Source organism: Medicago sativa, chromosome 4, assembly GCF_051527215.1.
Source record: "Medicago sativa cultivar Bolivia chromosome 4, Bolivia_mono, whole genome shotgun sequence".
NCBI classification, from domain to species: domain Eukaryota; kingdom Viridiplantae; phylum Streptophyta; class Magnoliopsida; order Fabales; family Fabaceae; genus Medicago; species Medicago sativa.
In genome coordinates, this window is record NC_140752.1 from 27489416 (window position 1) to 27508074 (window position 18659).

Genomic DNA, 18659 nt, shown 5'->3' on the forward strand with positions numbered 1-18659 from the left:
TGTTATTGGTCAAGTAGCTAGTTCGATCCAAAGAATAACTTGTACCCGCTTATATACCTATACTTTCGGACAAACAACATGTTCGATCCCAAGAACAGTTTGTACCCAGCTTATGCTTTGTCATCAGCCAAACGACAAGTTCGATCCAAAGAACAGTTTGCACCTACCTACATGATGTGGTGATGATCCAATGGCAAGTTCGACCCAAAGAACAGTTTGTATCTACCCTTTCATCTATATCACCAGCCAAACAGCCAGTTCGATCCAAAGAACAGTTTGTGCCTGTCTATCTGTTTGTATCTTCAATCAAGTGTCAAGTTCGATCCAAAGAACAGCTTGTATCTTCCTATATGTCTATGTTTCCGGTCAAGTGCCAAGTTCGACCCCAAGAACAGCTTGCACCTATCTCTTGTTTTGTATTCTTTGGTCAAGTGGCTAGTTCGATCCAAAGAACAGCTTGTACCCTTTTTCTATCCCCTGGTTTGTCTACCCTGTCAATGTCCACCTGAATCCCCAGTGACATGACATGTTCCATAGACTCCAGTCGTTTGTCTTGCATTCATACTCAAAGTATTGCATGGCATTCATATTTTTGAAAGTCTGAAAACGTATTTTTATGTCCAAAAGCAGTGCAAATGTTAATATTTAAGTATCTTCGTCCCGTCAACTCTAAGACTTCGTCTCTTGACTCTCCGGAGAAAGAAACTTAAATAGGGGCAGCTATTACACCCTAATTTTGGACCTAAAAATACTTGTTAAATTCCTCTCTTCTTGCATTTCAAGTCACTTGAACTGTCGCTGATCAATTACATCTTTCTCTGCATTTTATTTCAATATTACTTGCAAAATTCATGAAAAAGGGCATTTCAGTCATTTCCTATGTCAAAATTTCTTTCAGTATCTTTGAAAATTGTTTGAGTCTTTTCAACTGGTTTGAATAAGTTCTTATTTCAATTCTATGTCAAAATCCATTTCAAAAAATTGCATTTGAAGTCACTTTGAGTCAGTTTAGCCCCTAGGGGCATTTTAGTCTTTTCATGTGTTAAAGCTCTGTTTAATCCCTTAAAATTGTCTCTGAGTCTTTTAATGTGTTTGTATAAACTCTTGCTTTAATTTCCTGTTAAAAATCTATTTTAAAATTTGCATCTGAGTCATTTTTAGTCGTTTTAGCCCCAGGGGCATTTTGGTCATTTCACACGAAATTTCGGCAGAGAGAGGTTACTTTAAAGTACCTCATTTAAGTCGTTGGTTCGTTTTAGTCCGTTTTGTCAATTTTAATCGTTCCACTTTACGTTATTTTCAATTTACGTTTTTTACCAATTTTAGTTAATTTTTTACATTTTTCGTCGATATTGTCCAAGTCATTAGTCCAGTACACATGGCAGTGTCTCATTTGTCCAAGAGTTTGTTACAAAGTTATGCCACGTGTCTTTTTCTTATTGGTCCAGATTGCACAAGTCATAACCTATAAAAATCCAACTCATCACAGAGATCCACACACACAGTGCCACATCACAATTACACTGCACAAACAGATTCTATCTTTCTCTCTCCACTTCTCACGAATCAAACACCACAGAAACCCAGAAAATTTCAAGAACAATGGGGAAAGTTTGAAGAATCTTCAAACCCTAACCATTCCAGAACAATCAAATCCGTATCAAATCATCACCAATTGAACACTGATTCATCGAATTCCAACACAAACGAACTCGATTCAGCAATCATTCAAATCAGTTTCGAATCCATCGCTTTCTACGAAGTTCAACATCACAGGGCTCAATTTGAGTTCGTCATCGTTCGTAACAAGACTCAAATCAAACCAAAAGATTCACAGAAGCCAGAAAAGGAAGAGAAGCAGATCAAGAATCGATTTCCGAAGAAGAACATCCGAAGAGTTCATCCTCTCTTTCGTTCGATCTAGATACAGGTACCGAATTTTTCTTCCCGTATTTTTCGCTTTTTCTTCGCAAATCTAAGTAGCTTGTTTCATATACATGCTTTTTGTCGCAAATCAACGTAGATAGGAGTGTTGTAGGAGAATTTTCTTCAAAGCATCGTTTAAAAAGAATTAAAAACAAAAAGAACATCAACGTCGTGAATAGTTTTTCTCCGATCTACATTGATTCGTGAGTCTTTTTAAGAAACTAGCCTTAGAATCGAAGAGAGGAAGGGAAGAGCATCAAGAGCGTGTAATTAGGTTTCAGTTTGGGGCTCCGACGCGGCGGCGCCACCACCGGCCACCGCGTCGGAGAGATGAAGAAGATGACGGACTGTAGGTCGGAGAAGAGAGTCTTTTGCAGACTCTCTCTCTCTAGGACATTTTAGAGAGAGGTTTCGGTTTGTGTTTGTGGAAGTTCCTTCATGCTTCTTCTTTATATACTCCCATGCATCCTACGCGCGCGTGCGCCATACGTTCCTGTTCCCTCGCTTTCACAGCCATTGATTGCGCCGCTTGACTACGTGTACGGTCCTGATTTAACCTTCTGGTGTGTCTGAATAAGCTTAGCATGCGTCATGCGATCTCAGCCTTTAGATCCAGGGCTTTGATAGACTTGGATCAATCCAACGCCTCTGAGGCATTTGGATAGTCCAAGATCCATCTGTAGCCTTGGGCCTGGGCTGGATTTTTGTGCAGATTCTTTTCTTTTATGTTTTCTTGCTCTTTCATACGCTGCCTATACTAGTTGCACCTCTTCTGACTCAAAAATCTTTTATTAAGATATCTAAAAATTCCTGTGTGTTCAACGTGTTTTTTGGTACTTTTGTGAGTGTTTTACATCTAAAAAAAATTGATAAAAGAAGAATGTGCTAGATACTTAGAATTTGTCTATCTTTCTTGTGTTTTTTTACTATATTTTGATATGATATCTTGTTGAATTGATATTGATCCTTGGTGTGCAAATTTGGGAATATGTTAGTCTCCAAGTTGGTTTTGTTTTTACTGTTTGAAGTTACAATTTGTTAATTACTTGTGTTGCAATTTTTGTGAAAAAATAAAGTGCCAAGTATGGCCTAAAATGCATCATGATTCATGACTAGGATATGTTCTTATTATTCTCATATCATGGAATGTGATAAAACCTTTAGAAGATTGGCATGTTATGAGGATTATAGGCCATATACTTGGCTTAGTGTCATGGTAAATTTTAGGTGAATCTTGCTTCTTTTAGAATTAGAACTTCATCATTTTTTTTAGTTTTTAATATTTTCTTTTGCTTCTAGTTTCTATTCTATCATGCCTTATTCTACTAACCATTTTGTTTCATGTCTCATACATTCCATAAGCATTTCAATCTCCATCTCACATTCTTGGTTTTTTATCTTCCTACACTTTAAAATTCATGCAAAGTTTAGAATGTAAGGACTTAGGAATTTTGTAATGTTTTACTTTATGCAATTTAAATTCTTGCAAGACCATAGAATGTATCTAGGCCAATGATGTAATGTGGACAATGGACTCTAATAATGTACACCGATACAAGCACCGACACATGCACACACCTCACTTTAGATGTATGCTTAGAATATGCATGTTTAGATGTATGTTTAGGATTGTATGTTTAGATGAATGCTTAGGCTTTATACTTAGAAAAATCAACTTTCCAAAAAAAACTTGAATAACATCACTCAAATAATTTTCCAAAGAAACCTTGGGATCAAAATCCCATTGAATTTTCCCTTTATTTTCTTAAACAAAAACCCTTAAAGAATTTTAATCATACTTAGACTTTTTTTGCAAAATAACTAATCAAACCTCACCTTTTCTTAAATTCTCATGCCTTCAAGGCCTCTCAATCTCATTCTTCAAACTCCAATTTTCAAACTTAAAATCAACCAACAAAAACAAAAATATTTTTGGAAGAGAACTACGGTGGATTTGATCCCTTAAAAGGGTACGTAGGCAAGGAATCAAAATTCCTTCAATTCAAATAAAATAAAAATTCAAACACATTCTTCTCCCCCCAATTCTTCACTTAGAACACTTTTAGGTTTAATAATCACTTTCAAATAGCATCTAAAAATAAAGCGCGCGCGTAGAGATTAAAGACGGTTCCTATAGGATACTATAGTCGTTATGGGTGCCTAACACCTTCCCGTAGCGAAAACAACTCCCGGACCTCGATTCTCAAGGGTTTTGCTTATTTTTTCCCTTCCCAAGAAAAAATGAGATATCAAAGGTTAAAAGGTTCAAACGTAATCAATGTTTGACACCCGAAAACCAAGATAAAACAGTTGTCAGGAGGCAAATGTAGGTAACATGCTTTATTTGGTCGGTTGGAAATTATAGATGGATATTGAGTGACATGATACCAAGTTAACCTGACTAGGTTCAAAACCTTGCGGCATCTGAAGAAGCCGAATTGAAAGGGACTATGAGATCCATGGTTTTGATTGCTCAAAAGAAAGGCTGGAAGACCTTGTGTTCAGGGCTCAATATCAATTACATAAAGGTGGGAAAAATCATACAACATTTAAGTAATTCACATTCTAGAGCCGTTCTGTATAACTAAGCATTTTTTTTTTGCAATTCAGGTTGTTCCATCTGCGGCTATTGGTTTCACAGTTTATGATACTATGAAATCATGCCTGAGAGTACCATCAAGAGATGAAATGGAATAACCAAAGAATTAGCCAACCATACTCACATTAGGAATAAGCTCCTAACTCCTCTAGGCTTCAAACTGGCTTCTTCTTCTTACATTATTCACATTGTTTTCACATATTATTTTAGCTGCACATTGCATTCTTTCGGATTGTAAATAGAGATAGAGGCTATTATGCACTATACCAACAAACAATACCCTGATTCAGATCTCATTGATTTCATTGAAGTAGGAAATAGTTTCTATGTTGACAAACTATTTATGTACAATTAACAAATAAATTGCACTTTTTGAATGTGCAAGTAGAGAAAATGATATAGAAATGTTGACATATTCATAATGTTCTGCAATGCCTTGACAGTCATATTAATGTAAAAGTAGATTGTAGATGCATCACCATTTAATAACAATGAGTGGATATTATATAGATTTGATTGTTGATATTCGGAAGAATTGATTATTGTTGAAGTTTTGTGTGTGTTGCTATGTTGCAGCAAAAGGTGCGTGTTACTAATTTGTCACCTTATTGTTCAGGTCGTAATTTTCAGAAACATATCATCAAAACCTGCCAAAATTTTGTACCAAATATCCCATCTCAATCTACCCCTCATTCTTATTTGTTGCTGCCATAAAATTCAGAAAAACTAAAAGACACTCACCTATCCAACAATCTTGGTCAAAGCAATAGATAAAAAAAAAAACTAAGTGATGCTATTCACTTTGTTGGTGCTGTTTCTATAATATTGCTATTGTGTCTATAATGCCATTCATCAGTGCCAGCAGACAATTGAAATCAGAATGAGGCTTTATATAAACCTATGAATTTGATAGTTTATCGTATTTTTCATTCCCTTAAAGGGCAACAATCTCTTAGAAATATTATTTTCCTTAATTTGCCCATTTCTCCTTTAGAGCAAAAAATTTCAAAAATACGTTATTCGCACGGGTTTTTAACTAGTTCAACTCACATTTTTGTTAGCTCTTTAATAATAGTATTAGGCCTCGTTTGATTTGAGCTTATTTTGAGCTTATAAAAAATAGCTTATGTAAATAAATAATTTTTTATTTAATTTACAAGCTCTCACTAACGAAAACTGTATCTTCATAAACTGTTTTTTTATAAACTACCTTAAAAAATTATAAAACTTATTTATTTGCATAAGCTGTTTTATATAAGCTCTAAAATAAGCTATCATGGTGCAATTGTTTGTTTTCAGAATGAACTTTTGTGGGGGACAATATGATATTCGAAGAGAGGTCATCATGTTAAATTATGAGAAATGATATTCTTACAACCATTTTATAACAACATTTGTGATAACTTTCTCTCTCATACTCACATTGTATTTTTACTTTTTCTCTCTATTGTTTTGGTTTTTGTGCCCATACCTATTTTTCTTTGTACTTTTATTTTTGGTTGTCACAAAAATTGTCCCACAAATGGATGTTCGAATAACACATGTCTTAAATTATTTAGCCATTGGTTACGAAACTGACTACACCAAGATTCCATTTTGTGACAACCTAAACCCTATAAACAAACACTCAAACAGACAAATAAATAAACCCTAACATAAAATTAAAAGTAAAATGAATGAAAATAGTAACAAATGTAAGAAAAGAAGTCTTCTTCCTATCACTAAAGTTGTAAATGAGACAAAGTCAGACCAATTGAAAACATCAGCTTAAAATAATACTACTTCGGTTCTTAATTATAAGATCCTTTTGAGAATATTTTTTGTCTCTTTTTATAATACTCTTTGATATTTCCAACAATATTAATTATTTCTTTACCAATATACCTCAATTGATACCCTAATTAATTTCCAGTTTTCATTTTGGTCCTATAACTCGTAAAATCAATGTTTTGGTCTGTTATGTTTGTCTATGTTATTCAAATAAATCTTTGATTGTTAACATTAACCTCAAATGTCTATGGTTGACTAACCTTAAGATTCTATTAATTATTTTAATTTAAACCGTTTGATCTTTTTTTAAGAGACTGGACCGTTGGATCATGCAAGTCTATTGTATCTTCCATTGAACCATCAGCGCTTAATTTTTTTTTTCCATTTCTTCATCTTCTTCCCTCAACTTCTTCATCATTTTCAACAACATTCATAAAAAAATCCAGATCGAAAATTCGCAACCCCATAATGAAAAATTGTATTTTTTTAAGGGAATTGTTTATTGGTAGATGCGTAGAGAAAAATCCAAAATTGAAAATGGAATCTTTATATTAGGCTTGGATTGAAGGGGACATGATACAGGGAGGAGAAGATCGAAGAGGAAGAAGAATTAAGTTTGGGAGATTTGAAAACAAATAAAAATGTTTGGAAGGAACCACGGGTCCAAGAAACAACAACAACGTTGTAATAAAAAAGATTGAAGAGGAGGAAGAATTGGGTTTGGTGATGCAATGATGATGAAGGTAATGTTGTTTGTGAGTGGTGATGATGGTTCTGGTGATGTTGAAATGATGAATTTTGTTGATGAAATGATGAACAATGGGGATGTTGTTTTGTGAGTGTGGTGAATTTTGATGGATCTGCAATTTAATGGATCTGCGGGTTTGGAATTTTTTGCTAGGTTGTCTGTGAGTGGTGATGAAGGTGAAGATCAATATTATAAGGAAGAGGAAGGATGAACAAAGAGATAATTAATTTGCTGATGTTGACTCATCGTAAGATAAAATACACCTACGTTATCCAGTGATCCTCCTTTTAACAAAAAGATCAAACAATTTAAATTAAAATAATTATAAGATCTATGGTGGATCACTCTCGAGGTTGGTCCACTATAGACATTTGGGGTTAAAGTTAACATCCAGAGACTTTTTTGAATAACAGAGAGAAAGAAGAGGGACCAAAAAATTGATTTTACGAGCTATGAGGGCCAAAATGAAAATTGCAAATTAATTAGGGGACCAAAAGACCAATTAAGTCTATCTTTTCTTCAATCAATAATAAGTATTGTGATGAAAACATAAACTAACACTCTCTATTAAAGAATCATACAATTATACAATATAATAAAGCAAAGATAGTGGCTATTAGTATAATTATTTCCTTATTTGATTATTTAATTTGTTAATCGAGTAAGTATGAAGCCATGTTTTTTAAAAGATCGTGTACACAACTAGTAACATCACCGTTTCAATTTCAAATAGAATGTTGAATGTTTCAAAACCCTCCAAAATTGATTCCAGCGTTTGGTTTCCTTTCTCAATTTTTCTTCTCTATCGGTTCACCTCTCCAATTTCGTTCAATACTATTTCGATTTCCCATTTCGTTTCACAATTCACAACTTATTTGTTGTCTTTTGATTTGATTCACATCATTCTCTGTTTTCTGCAATTCATATATTTTTTCTGTCATTTTTCTCTAATTCTATCTCTTTTGATTTTCTGAAATTGCTGCAACACTCATTAACCTCTACCATTACTCTTGTAAAGGAGTCTTGGGACATTGTTGCTAGAGTTTTTCAAATTGTATTCTAAAATAAAAGTTACTCTTTGTCTTTCGTTTTGAATATGATTTAATTAAAAGTGGTTTTGCAAAAGATATCCTAATTTTTTTTAAGATATACATAATGACCGCAAAGGAATGAGATTTATCTATTTTAGTTTTCTTGGAATTTTAGTTTTCTATTTGGGTTTTTACTGAACTTTATGGGCATTTGTTAGGCATGAATTTGTACTATTTTGAACTGGTTTGTATCGACAACACTCAATATTGTCCACTTGCTTTTAATGTTGTCAGGAAATCATAGATTTTCTAACAATGTTTATGTTTTGATATGTAATGGTATATGCATGGTTTGTGTTTTGGATTGCTATTTGATTTATGTTTTACCTATTGACAGTAGAGGCCATATTCATTGACAAATAGTTTCATTCTTATAGATTTCCAAGTGTCTATTCTTTATTATTCACATTAGGGTATCTATCAATCAATCTATATATCATTGATATGTTTGTTCTTTGTTTTTTCAGATTGAATGATTATGCAACAGCAATATTCAAGAGTAAAAATGAAGAAACAAGTTTGGAGTGTTCCGAAGGAGAATTCATTAGTGTTTTCATGGAAATTTGACGTAAATGAGTTTTGAAACTATGTTTAATAATAAAATAGAATTACATGTCTCTGTTTCTTATTTCATTTATTCTAGCATATATTCTTTTTGAATCAACCTTATTGTTTTGTTTTGGTTGGTTGGTAGTGGTGTTAAACCAAAGTATTTAAAATGACATGACATTCTATGTTTAAAAATTAAACCATGTGGGAGAAATTATTTTAAATCCTTTTTATTAAAGAATTTTTTTTGTGTTTGTAATATATTCTCAAAATGTTACTTAAAATTTAAAACAATTTGAGAATGTGGCATATAATATTTTATATTTAATTTAATTCAAAAACAATTTTCTCCGTGCATCGCACAGGTACACACTAGTTATCATTGTTCAAAAAAAAAAAAAAATACATTATCACTTTCACCACTTCAATTCAACAATTTACTTTACATTATATATTCATACATAATAAGGGTATTGCAGTAAAAATATGAGTATCTATCTTTTATTTATACAACTTTTTTTAATATATGTGAAATGACCAAGTAGGATAATTAATTCGAGATGGAAGGAACGCCAAACTAAAAAATCACACTTAGATGGCTTTCTAATGTTACCCCTTGTTGTTCTGTTTTGTTATCCCTTGGGGGGCTTGCAGATTAAAGATCACCCCATAATGGACTACCACCCACTAAGAAGGTGACCCGTTTCTAAGATTTTTGTGGCGTAAAGTAAACCTACAATTTGGATAGTAACGATTATATTTAAAAGAATTGAATTTTCAAAATGTGAAAATAATTTGCTTGAAGATGATATTTTTTTATTAGGTTAAAAAATAATCTAATAAAAACATCAGACTTCATGAAAAAATCATTGAATTTTTTATGGGTCTTGTTAACCAGTGCCCCCAGGGCACTCGTTAAGCAAATAAAAGTGGAAAGAAAAAACAAAGTCAACATTAAAAGCAGCACTTTTTCATGTTTCAAAAAATAAATTACACAATTTCCGAGAAAACATTTCCATTTATAATTCCTTAACCAGTGCCCCGGGGGCACCGGTTAACATTTCCCATTTTTTATTTAACATCCAAATGCTCATATAAAAGTATTCCTACAAGCATTTGTAGATGCAAAGTCACAAATAATTGTGTCTATGTCAACATGTTCTATCACACTCTTCAACCTTTCTTGTGACATTGACGATCTCAAGTTGTTTGTCAATATGTTTAACTTCAAAAAACTATGGAATATGTACTCACTAAAATAACTCAGTAATTTTAAATGCTGACATCAACATATTTTGACAAAGACATTTACAACACTTTTAATTCCGGAAATAAAATTTGCATCAACACCCAACAAATCCTTATTAGAAAATGCAACAAATCCATATTTTATATTTTGGTCCAAATTAAAACTTGTCTTTTAGAGTTTAGGAGTCGTCTGGCCACATATGTACCGGTGTCGGAGTTCGATCTTCGGATACCTCATTTATTCACATTTAAGATGAATTTTTTAGTTGCTAGGTTACTTGACCCAAAAAAAAGGACAAAAGTGTTTGTAATTTAAGAGACTAAAGTGTACGGTGTTTATAATTTAAGTGATCAAAATAAAAGAGAAATTTTTTAAATGGACCAAACAATGTAGTGTTTGTAATTTAATGAACAAAAAACTAAAAAAAAAGCTTAGAGCATTAAAATCTAAAAATAACTTTAAAGATCAAAAATAAAATTCAGCATATTTTTGTTTGAGATTTTGAATGGACCAAAGTGTACAATGTTGTAATTTAACTGACCAAATTAGAACGGAAAAAAATTTGAATAGACCAAACAATACAGTGTTTGTAACTTAATAAAACAAAACAAAAAAATAGAGGATTTTTTTTATGAGAGGAATAAATAGAGGATTTAAATCTAAAAAAAATTTAAACATCCAAAATAAATTAAAATTCGGCATATGAACTTTTTACTAATTCTTATTGTTATATAAATTGCTGCACTTTTTTTTTATAACAAATTGCACAATTTACATTCTTAACATAGAAAACCTTGCCCAAACTTAACCAAATTCATTAAACATAATCTCAACAAAAATCAGCATCATGAGATAAGAGCTTGACAAAAAATATCAAATTTCATTATTTAACCTATAAAACCTTGATCAATTTTAATGAGATATATAAGTTCAGTTTGTTCATAAACACGTAGGGACAGGTGCCAAAAAAAAAATTAGGGCTTCAAATCGCTAATGTCATGCAATATTAAAAAATTGATCATTCAAGAAACCATGTTATCTATTATTCAAGGCCTCGGCAGCAATTGTGAGAGGGAGAGAGAAACTATAAAACACAGAACCTTCCTTATTTCCTAGTTTTGTGTCGAGTATATAGGGAAAGAATACCACAAACTAACAATGATTAAAGAAAAAGAAAACAATTTTGGGAGAGAAGACAAAATAAAAGGAGAAGGAAGGCTCCTTCTCTTTTTCTGTATTTTTTTCCGCTCTTCACTTTGTATGTTGAGCTTCTATTTATTGTTGCTATATGCTTTGTATGAGGATATGAGAGTAGCATATATAGGGTGCCAATTTTTTTGTTTTGTTTCGGTGTCAGTTTTATTCTTCAAAATAATAAAAAAAAAAAATAGAATAGGATGCCAAACAATCTCATCCATCTATAGTCTTAAGCACCTTCTTCCACCCCAACCCAAACCCTCAATTTACAAGATGTAGCCAGTCAGGGTGGTGGTGCGACGAGTGACACCAGTCCTCCGCACCACCTCTAAACGCCAGATCTGTCGGTGCCGGCGTTAAGGTTCCTGTTCTCCGATGGTCTTGTGTGTTTTGGTCGTTTTTGTTTCTTTTCGAAACGACGGTGTTTTGGTTGTTTTTGTTTCTTTTCGAAACGACGGTGTCTTTTTTCGTTTTGAATTGTTGCATGTTTTATTTTCTGTTGGTGTTGTGGTGGAGTAAGGCACGGTTTTGGCAGTGATATGAGGTGAAGGTGGTGATGACGTGGTGGTTTTGCAGTGGTGGCGACGATGCTGTTTTGGTGGATCGGTGGAGAGAAGAGTCTGCCTTGTGGTGTTGTGGTGGGGGGTCTAGGATTTGTGGTTACGGATCTGCGGTGTGGTGGTGGTGATGAAGTGGTGATAGAGAGCATCGAAAACGTCGCAGGAATTTTCGTTGTTGTTTTCGTGGTGGTTGTGTGGTGGCTAGGGGTGTGTGGTGGTGGCTGATGGGAGGGTCAGTGGGGTTTATTGTTTTTCGTGGTGGCTGGTGCTGGTTTTTGGTGAGCATTAATGGTGGTTTTTTGATGGTTAATGATAGTTTTGGTGGTGGTGGTGATGCTTGTGGTGGTTATGCTTTTTGTGGGTTTTCTTATGAGTTTGTTGTTGATGGGGTTTTCAAACACACACATGTTAGGTGGTGTGGCTTGTTTAAGGTGCGGTTACATGGGTTTTTTGGGAGGTTTGATGGTAGGTTTGGCGAGGTTTGATGGTTGTTTATGCTATTGCGCATGCGTTTAGACTTTAGTTTTTGGAGATGACTTCTTGGTTTGGTGTTTGGTTTTTATTGGTTTCGAGGACCTTTGTGGAGGGTGTTTTTGGTTTGCTTGTAGAAGTTTGTATTTGATACATGGTGTTTGTTTGGGTGTTCCGCATATATACAGACACTTTTCCTTTGTATGTTGCTCTTTAAGTCTCATAGCTTAGCATTCCTTGTGCTTGCTATGATTCTGTGTTTTAAATAAATTTCATTTTAGCTTCTTCAAAAAAAAAAAAGGAATAGGATGCCAAACCAAACTGCTCTTGAGTCTTGTCTTGTTTTTATTTATAGGCCTGTACTTTGGCATGAGTAACTAACGAAGAAACAGAAGCATGTGAGAGCAAAATGTACATTGAATCTCAAACAAACTACAACTACGTAAGATAAAATACACCTACGTTATCCAGTGATCCTCCTTTTAAAAAAAAAATCAAACGGTTTAAATTAAAATAATTAATAAGATCTATGGTTGATCACTCTCGAGGTTGGTCCACTACAGACATTTGCGGTTAAAGTTAACATCCAGAGACTTTTTTGAATAACAGAGAGAAAGAAGAGGGACCAAAAAATTGATTTTACGAGATATGAGGCCAAAAAGAAAATTGCAAATTAGTTAGGGGACCAAAAGACCAATTAAGTCTATCTTTTCTTCAATCAATAATAAGTATTGTGATGAAAACATAAAGGGTTAATTATGTTTTTGGTCCCTACAAAATTGCAACCTTGTAAGTTTAGTCCTTACTTAATTTTAATAGCATTTTTAATCCCTACAAAAAAAAATTTACTTATAATTTTAGTCCCTGCTAAAATAAATTTTGTTTAATTATCCTTAAACTCTTAAATTTTTTAACGATTCTTTTTATACAAGTTTAGAACGCTATGAACGGTTCATTTACTAAAATCTATAATTTTTTAACATGAAATAAATTAAATATGAATTTTTTAAAACGACATAAGTTTAAGATATAAGTAACAAAAATATGGACGTAGAAATCAAATTTTTGCGATATTTTTTTCGGAGGACCTTTTAATAACGTTCTTAACACGCCTGTAAAAAATTGTTGAAAAACTTAAGAGTTTAAGCATAAATTAAACAAATTTGGATTGAGTAAGGACTAATATTGAGTGCAGAAATTTTTTGTAGGGATTAAAAATACTATTAAAATTAAGTAAGGACTAAACTTACAAGGTCGCCATTTTGTAGGGACCAAAAACATAATTAACCCAAACATAAACTAACACTCTCTATTAAAGAATCATACGATACAATTATACAATATAATAAAGCAAAGATAGTTACACCATTGGGCAAGTTTGCATTTATCAAGTTTTGAGAGTCCTGGCTATTTTAGAAGTGGCTATTAGTAGAATTATTTCCTTAATTGATTTTTCTTTATTTTTTTTAATTATTATTTGATTATTTAATTTGTTAACCAAGTAATTATGAAGCCGTGTTTTTTAAAAGATCGTGTACACAACTAATAACATCACCGTATCAATTTTAAATAGAACTAGACTTTTGACCCGTGCGTCGCACAGGTTTTCTCGACTATAATAGAGACCAATAAATAATCTTTAACCAGTAAGATCATTGATATGGTAGAAAATATTTTCTTCAAAAAAAAAGGCAAGCGGATAGGAATGAAATTGGTGTGCAATGCATTTTTTTAGATGGAATTTGGTAGGTTAAATAATTGCAAACCTAATAAAGCTAATGAGCGGGAAAAAATTAGGTTAAGTGCTGCAGACGTAACAAAATTAATAAATAAGAATGTCAAAAAAAAGGCATGAAATTAAAAAAACAATCCAAAAAAAAAAGTGTAAAATTCTTGACAAAAAAAAAGTATAAAATAGAAGGATCATACGTGATCATTGATATGGTAGAAAATATTTTCTTCAAAAAAAAAAGTCAAGCGGATACGAATGAAATTGGTGTGCAATGCATTTTTTTAGATGGAATTTGTTAGGTTAAATAATTGCAAACCTAATAAAGCAAATGAGCGGGAAAAAATTAGGTTAAGTTGTTGCAGACGTAACAAAATTAATAAATAAGGATAAAAACAATGTAAAATTCTTTACCAAAAAAAAAGAGAGCATAAAATAGAAGGATCATACGTGATCATTGATATGGTAGAAAGTATTTTCTGGAAAAAAAAAAAAGGCAAGCGGATAGGAATGAAATTGGTGTGCAATGCATTTTTTTAGATGGAATTTGTTAGGTTAAATAATTGCAAACCTAATAAAGCAAATGAGCGACGTAACAAAATTAATAAATAAAGATGTTGAATGTTTCAAAACCCTCGAAAATTGATTCCAGCGTTTGGTTTCCTTTCTCGATTTTTCTTCTCTATCGGTTCACCTCTCCAATATCGTTTAATACTATTTTGATTTCCCATTTCGTTTTACAATTCACAACTTATTTGTTGTCTTTTGATTTGATTCACATCATTCTCCGTTTTCTGCAATTCATATATTTTTTCTGTCATTTTTCTCTAATTCTATCTCTTTTGATTTTCTGAAATTGCTGCAACACTCATTAACCTCTACCATTACTCTTGTAAAGGAGTCTTGGGACATTGTTGCTAGAGTTTTTCAAATTGTATTCTAAAATAAAAGTTACTCTTTGTCTTTCGTTTTGAATATGATTTAATTAACAGTGGTTTTGCAAAAGATATCCTAATATTTTTTAAGATATACATAATGACCGCAAAGGAATGAGATTTATCTATTTTAGTTTTCTTGGAATTTTAGTTTTCTATTTGGGTTTTTACTGAACTTTATGGGCATTTGTTAGGCATGAATTTGTACTATTTTGAACTGGTTTGTATCGACAACACTCAATATTGTCCACTTGCTTTTAATGTTGTCAGGAAATCATAGATTTTTTAACAATGTTTATGTTTTGATATGTAATGGTATATGCATGGTTTGTGTTTTGGATTGCTATTTGATTTATGTTTTACCTATTGACAGTAGCGGCCATATTCATTGACAAATAGTTTCATTCTTGTAGATTTCCAAGTGTCTATTCTTTATTATTCACATTAGCGTATCTATCAATCAATCTATATATCATTGATATGTTTGTTCTTTGTTTTTTCAGATTGAATGATTTTGCAACAGCAATATTCAAGAGTAAAAATGAAGAAACAAGTTTGGAGTGTTCCGAAGGAGAATTCATTAGTGTTTTCATGGAAATTTGACGTAAATGTGTTTTGAAACTATGTTAAATAATAAAATAGAATTACATGTCTCTATTTTCTTATTTCATTTACTCTAGCATTCCTTTTTAATCAACCTTATTGCTTTGTTTTGGTTGGTTGGTTGGTTGGTAGTGGTGTTAAACCGAAGTATTTAAAATGACATGACATTCTATGTTTAAAAATTAAACCATGTGGGATTTATTGAAATTATTTTAAATCCTTTCTTTTAAAGAATTTTTTTTGTGTTTGTAATATATTCTCAAAATGTTACTTCAAATTTAAAAGAATTTGAGAATGTGGCATATAATATTTTATATTTAATTTAATTCAAAAACAATTTTCTCCGTGCATCGCAGGTATACACACTAGTTATCATGGTTCAAAAAAAAAAATACATTATCACTTTCACCACTTCAATTCAACAATTTATTTTACATTATATATATTCATACTTAATAAGGGTATTGCAGTAAAAATATGAGTATCTATCTTTTATTTATACAACTTTTTTTAATATATGTGAAATGACCACGTAGGACAATGGAAGGAACGCCAAACTAAAAAATCACACTTAGATGGCTTCCTAGTGTTACCCCTTGTTGTTCTGTTTTGTTATCCCTTGGGGGGCTTGCAGATTAAAGATCACCCCATAATGGACTACCACCCACTAAGAAGGTGACCCGTTTCTAAGATTTTTGGGGCGTAAAGTGAACCTACAATTTGGATAGTAACTATTATATATAAAAGATTTGAATTTTCAAAATGTGAAAATAATTTGCTTGAAGATGATACTTTTTATTAGGTTAAAAAATAATCTAATAAAAACATCAGACTTCATGAAAAAATCATTGAATTTTTTATTTAACATCCAAATGCTCATATAAATGTATTCCTACAAGCATTTGTAGATGCAAAGTCACAAATAATTGTGTCTATGTCAACATGTTCTATCACACTCTTCAACCTTTCTTGTGACATTGACGATCTCAAGTTGTTTGTCAATTTGTTTAACTTCAAAAAACTATGGAATATGTACTCACTAAAATAACTCAATAATCTTGTCAAAAAAAAAAAAATATAACTCAATAATTTTAAATGTTGACATCAACATATTTTGACAAAGAAATTTACAACACTTTTAATTCCAAAAATAAAATTTGCATCAACACCCAACAAATCCTTATTAGAAAATGCAACAAATCCTTATTTTATTTTTTGGTCCAAATTAAAACTTGTCTTTTAGAGTTTAGGATAGTCGTCTGGCCGCATATACATTATTAAAAAGTTACCGGTGTATAAAGATTCCAGGTTGAGAAGCACTCGATTTCTAAAGTATGCTATTGAGAAAATATGTCCATAATATATTGCATCATTTGCATTATTGCATATATATACCTTATCCATTACGAAATTGATCATCTTAAGCTATATATTATGGTGAAGCTAAATTCAGTATTACGTGATGCTAAATAAAGCAATTATTTGTGCATAAAGCAACATAGTGTTATGCGGAAAGCAACATAGTTATGCGGAAAAATGATAATAACTTTGGCATATGTTACTAGTATTGATTGCAAAATGTCACTATATGATGCAACTTCCCAACTTTAATCAACACATAATTTCAAACTTCTGTACCATATGAAAACAAAATCACAGGACAACTATTGACTTTTGGTACAAAAGAGTGTCAAGTCATTACCAATTCAAGATTGAGACATGCAGCTGTTTGTGGATTCACTAAGATCACGACTAGTATAAAAGGAGCTAGTCACTCTTGTATTTTATGCATCAAATCATAAGACACTAACATGGCTTCCTTAAGCTTCCTAGTGTTGCTCCTTTTTGCTCTGTATATCATCCCTCAGGGGCTTGCCAACTATGACGAAACTCCCGAGTATAAACCACCAGTTGAGAATCCCCCATTTTATAAACCACCCGTAGAGAAACCACCCGTGTACAAACCACCGGTTGAGAAACCTCCGATCTATCATCCACCAATCGAAAAGCCCTCACTTCACGAACCTCCAGTAGAGAACCCTCCCGTGTACAACCCACCGGTTGAGAAACCTCCAGTCTACCATCCACCAATCAAAAAGCCCCCAGTTTACAAACCTCTAGTAGAGAAGCCTCCAGTGCACAAGCCATCGGTTGAGAAACCACCTGTGTACAGGCCACCAGTGGAGAAGCACCCAGTTAACAAGCCACCAGTTGAGAAGCTACTTGTTTACAAGCCACCTGTAGAGAAACCTCCAGTGTACAAGCCACCAGTTGAGAAGCCCCCAGTTTACAAACCTCCAATAGAGAAGCCTCCATTGCACAAGCCACCGGTTGAGAAACCACATGTATACAAGCCACCAGTCGAGAAGCCCCCAGTTTACAAGCCACCTGTGGAGGGGCCTCCTGTTTACAAGCCTCCATTCGAGAAGCCACCGATTTACACAGCTCCATTCTAGAGGCTACCTTACCACCCAAAGTCCCCCTCGGGCAGACGATGGTACTCGTTTGTAGAACATGCTACGAAGAAAATATGTTAAATAGGAGATATATATTTTTCTAATTAACTAAGGGATATATATTCTTGTAATTTTCATTTCAATAAGTTGTTTACAATGCTCTTGGTATGATAAGAACGTGAGTGAAAAACGGAGAATGAAAATAGTGTGCTTTTGTTCTCCAAATTATGAATAAAAATTCTATGATTTTAATGTTGTGTAATTGGTTGAATAAATCGTGATACATCATATTATTAATTTTCGATTCGCTTCAACAAGTTCTCAACATAAATAATTAATCAAGTTAATTTCTTGTGATACTAGTAAGGCGCATGAGCTGTATTCTACTTCCGATGGGTTTATGTGAGCATATTGAAAGTATGATTAGTAAGTTCTGGTGGGGTAGCAAACAAGGTGAGCGTAAAATTCATTGGATTAAATGAGAGACATTATGTAAGGAAAAAAAGAAAGGTGGAATAGGTTTTCGAACATTTAATGAGTTTAACCTTGCAATGTTGTCTAAACAAGGTTGACGTATTATGCACAACGATGACTTATTGAACTCACAATGTCTGAAAGCAAAGTATTTTCCTAGAAGCAATTTCTTGAAAGCTTCAACTGGTTACTGCCAGAGTTATACATGGAGAAGTATTTTGCAAGCACGAGTGGATGTTATTGAGAAAGCTGGTCTTTGGAGAGTAGGAGACGGTTGTCTAATTAACGTATGGGAGGATAAT

At 32.8% G+C, this 18659-nt stretch overlaps 1 protein-coding gene and 1 long non-coding RNA gene across 4 annotated transcripts; both read left to right on the forward strand.

Moving 5' to 3' along the window:
* Positions 1-4234: 4234 nt before the first annotated feature.
* Positions 4235-5060, forward strand: LOC146927430 (uncharacterized). 3 transcript variants are annotated; one of them, XR_015005673.1, is made up of 3 exons: positions 4235-4256; positions 4332-4454; positions 4537-5060. It is a non-coding gene; the product is annotated as an uncharacterized LOC146927430 (long non-coding RNA). The 3 variants fall into 3 exon arrangements; XR_015005672.1 differs by having other exon boundaries at positions 4235-4252; XR_015005670.1 differs by lacking the exon at positions 4235-4256 and having other exon boundaries at positions 4316-4454.
* Positions 5061-17197: 12137 nt separating this feature from the next.
* LOC146927431 (uncharacterized) lies at positions 17198-18145 on the forward strand. The gene has a single exon (XM_085700708.1). The coding sequence runs from the start codon at positions 17239-17241 to the stop codon at positions 17881-17883; it is 645 nt and encodes a 214-aa protein (XP_085556834.1). The 5' UTR covers positions 17198-17238; the 3' UTR covers positions 17884-18145.
* The last annotated feature ends 514 nt before the right edge of the window (positions 18146-18659 follow it).

Excerpts from the sequence above, each read along its gene's own strand:
- LOC146927431 (XM_085700708.1), top strand. The coding sequence starts at position 17,239 with ATGGCTTCCTTAAGCTTCCTAGTGTTGCTCCTTTTTGCTCTGTATATC.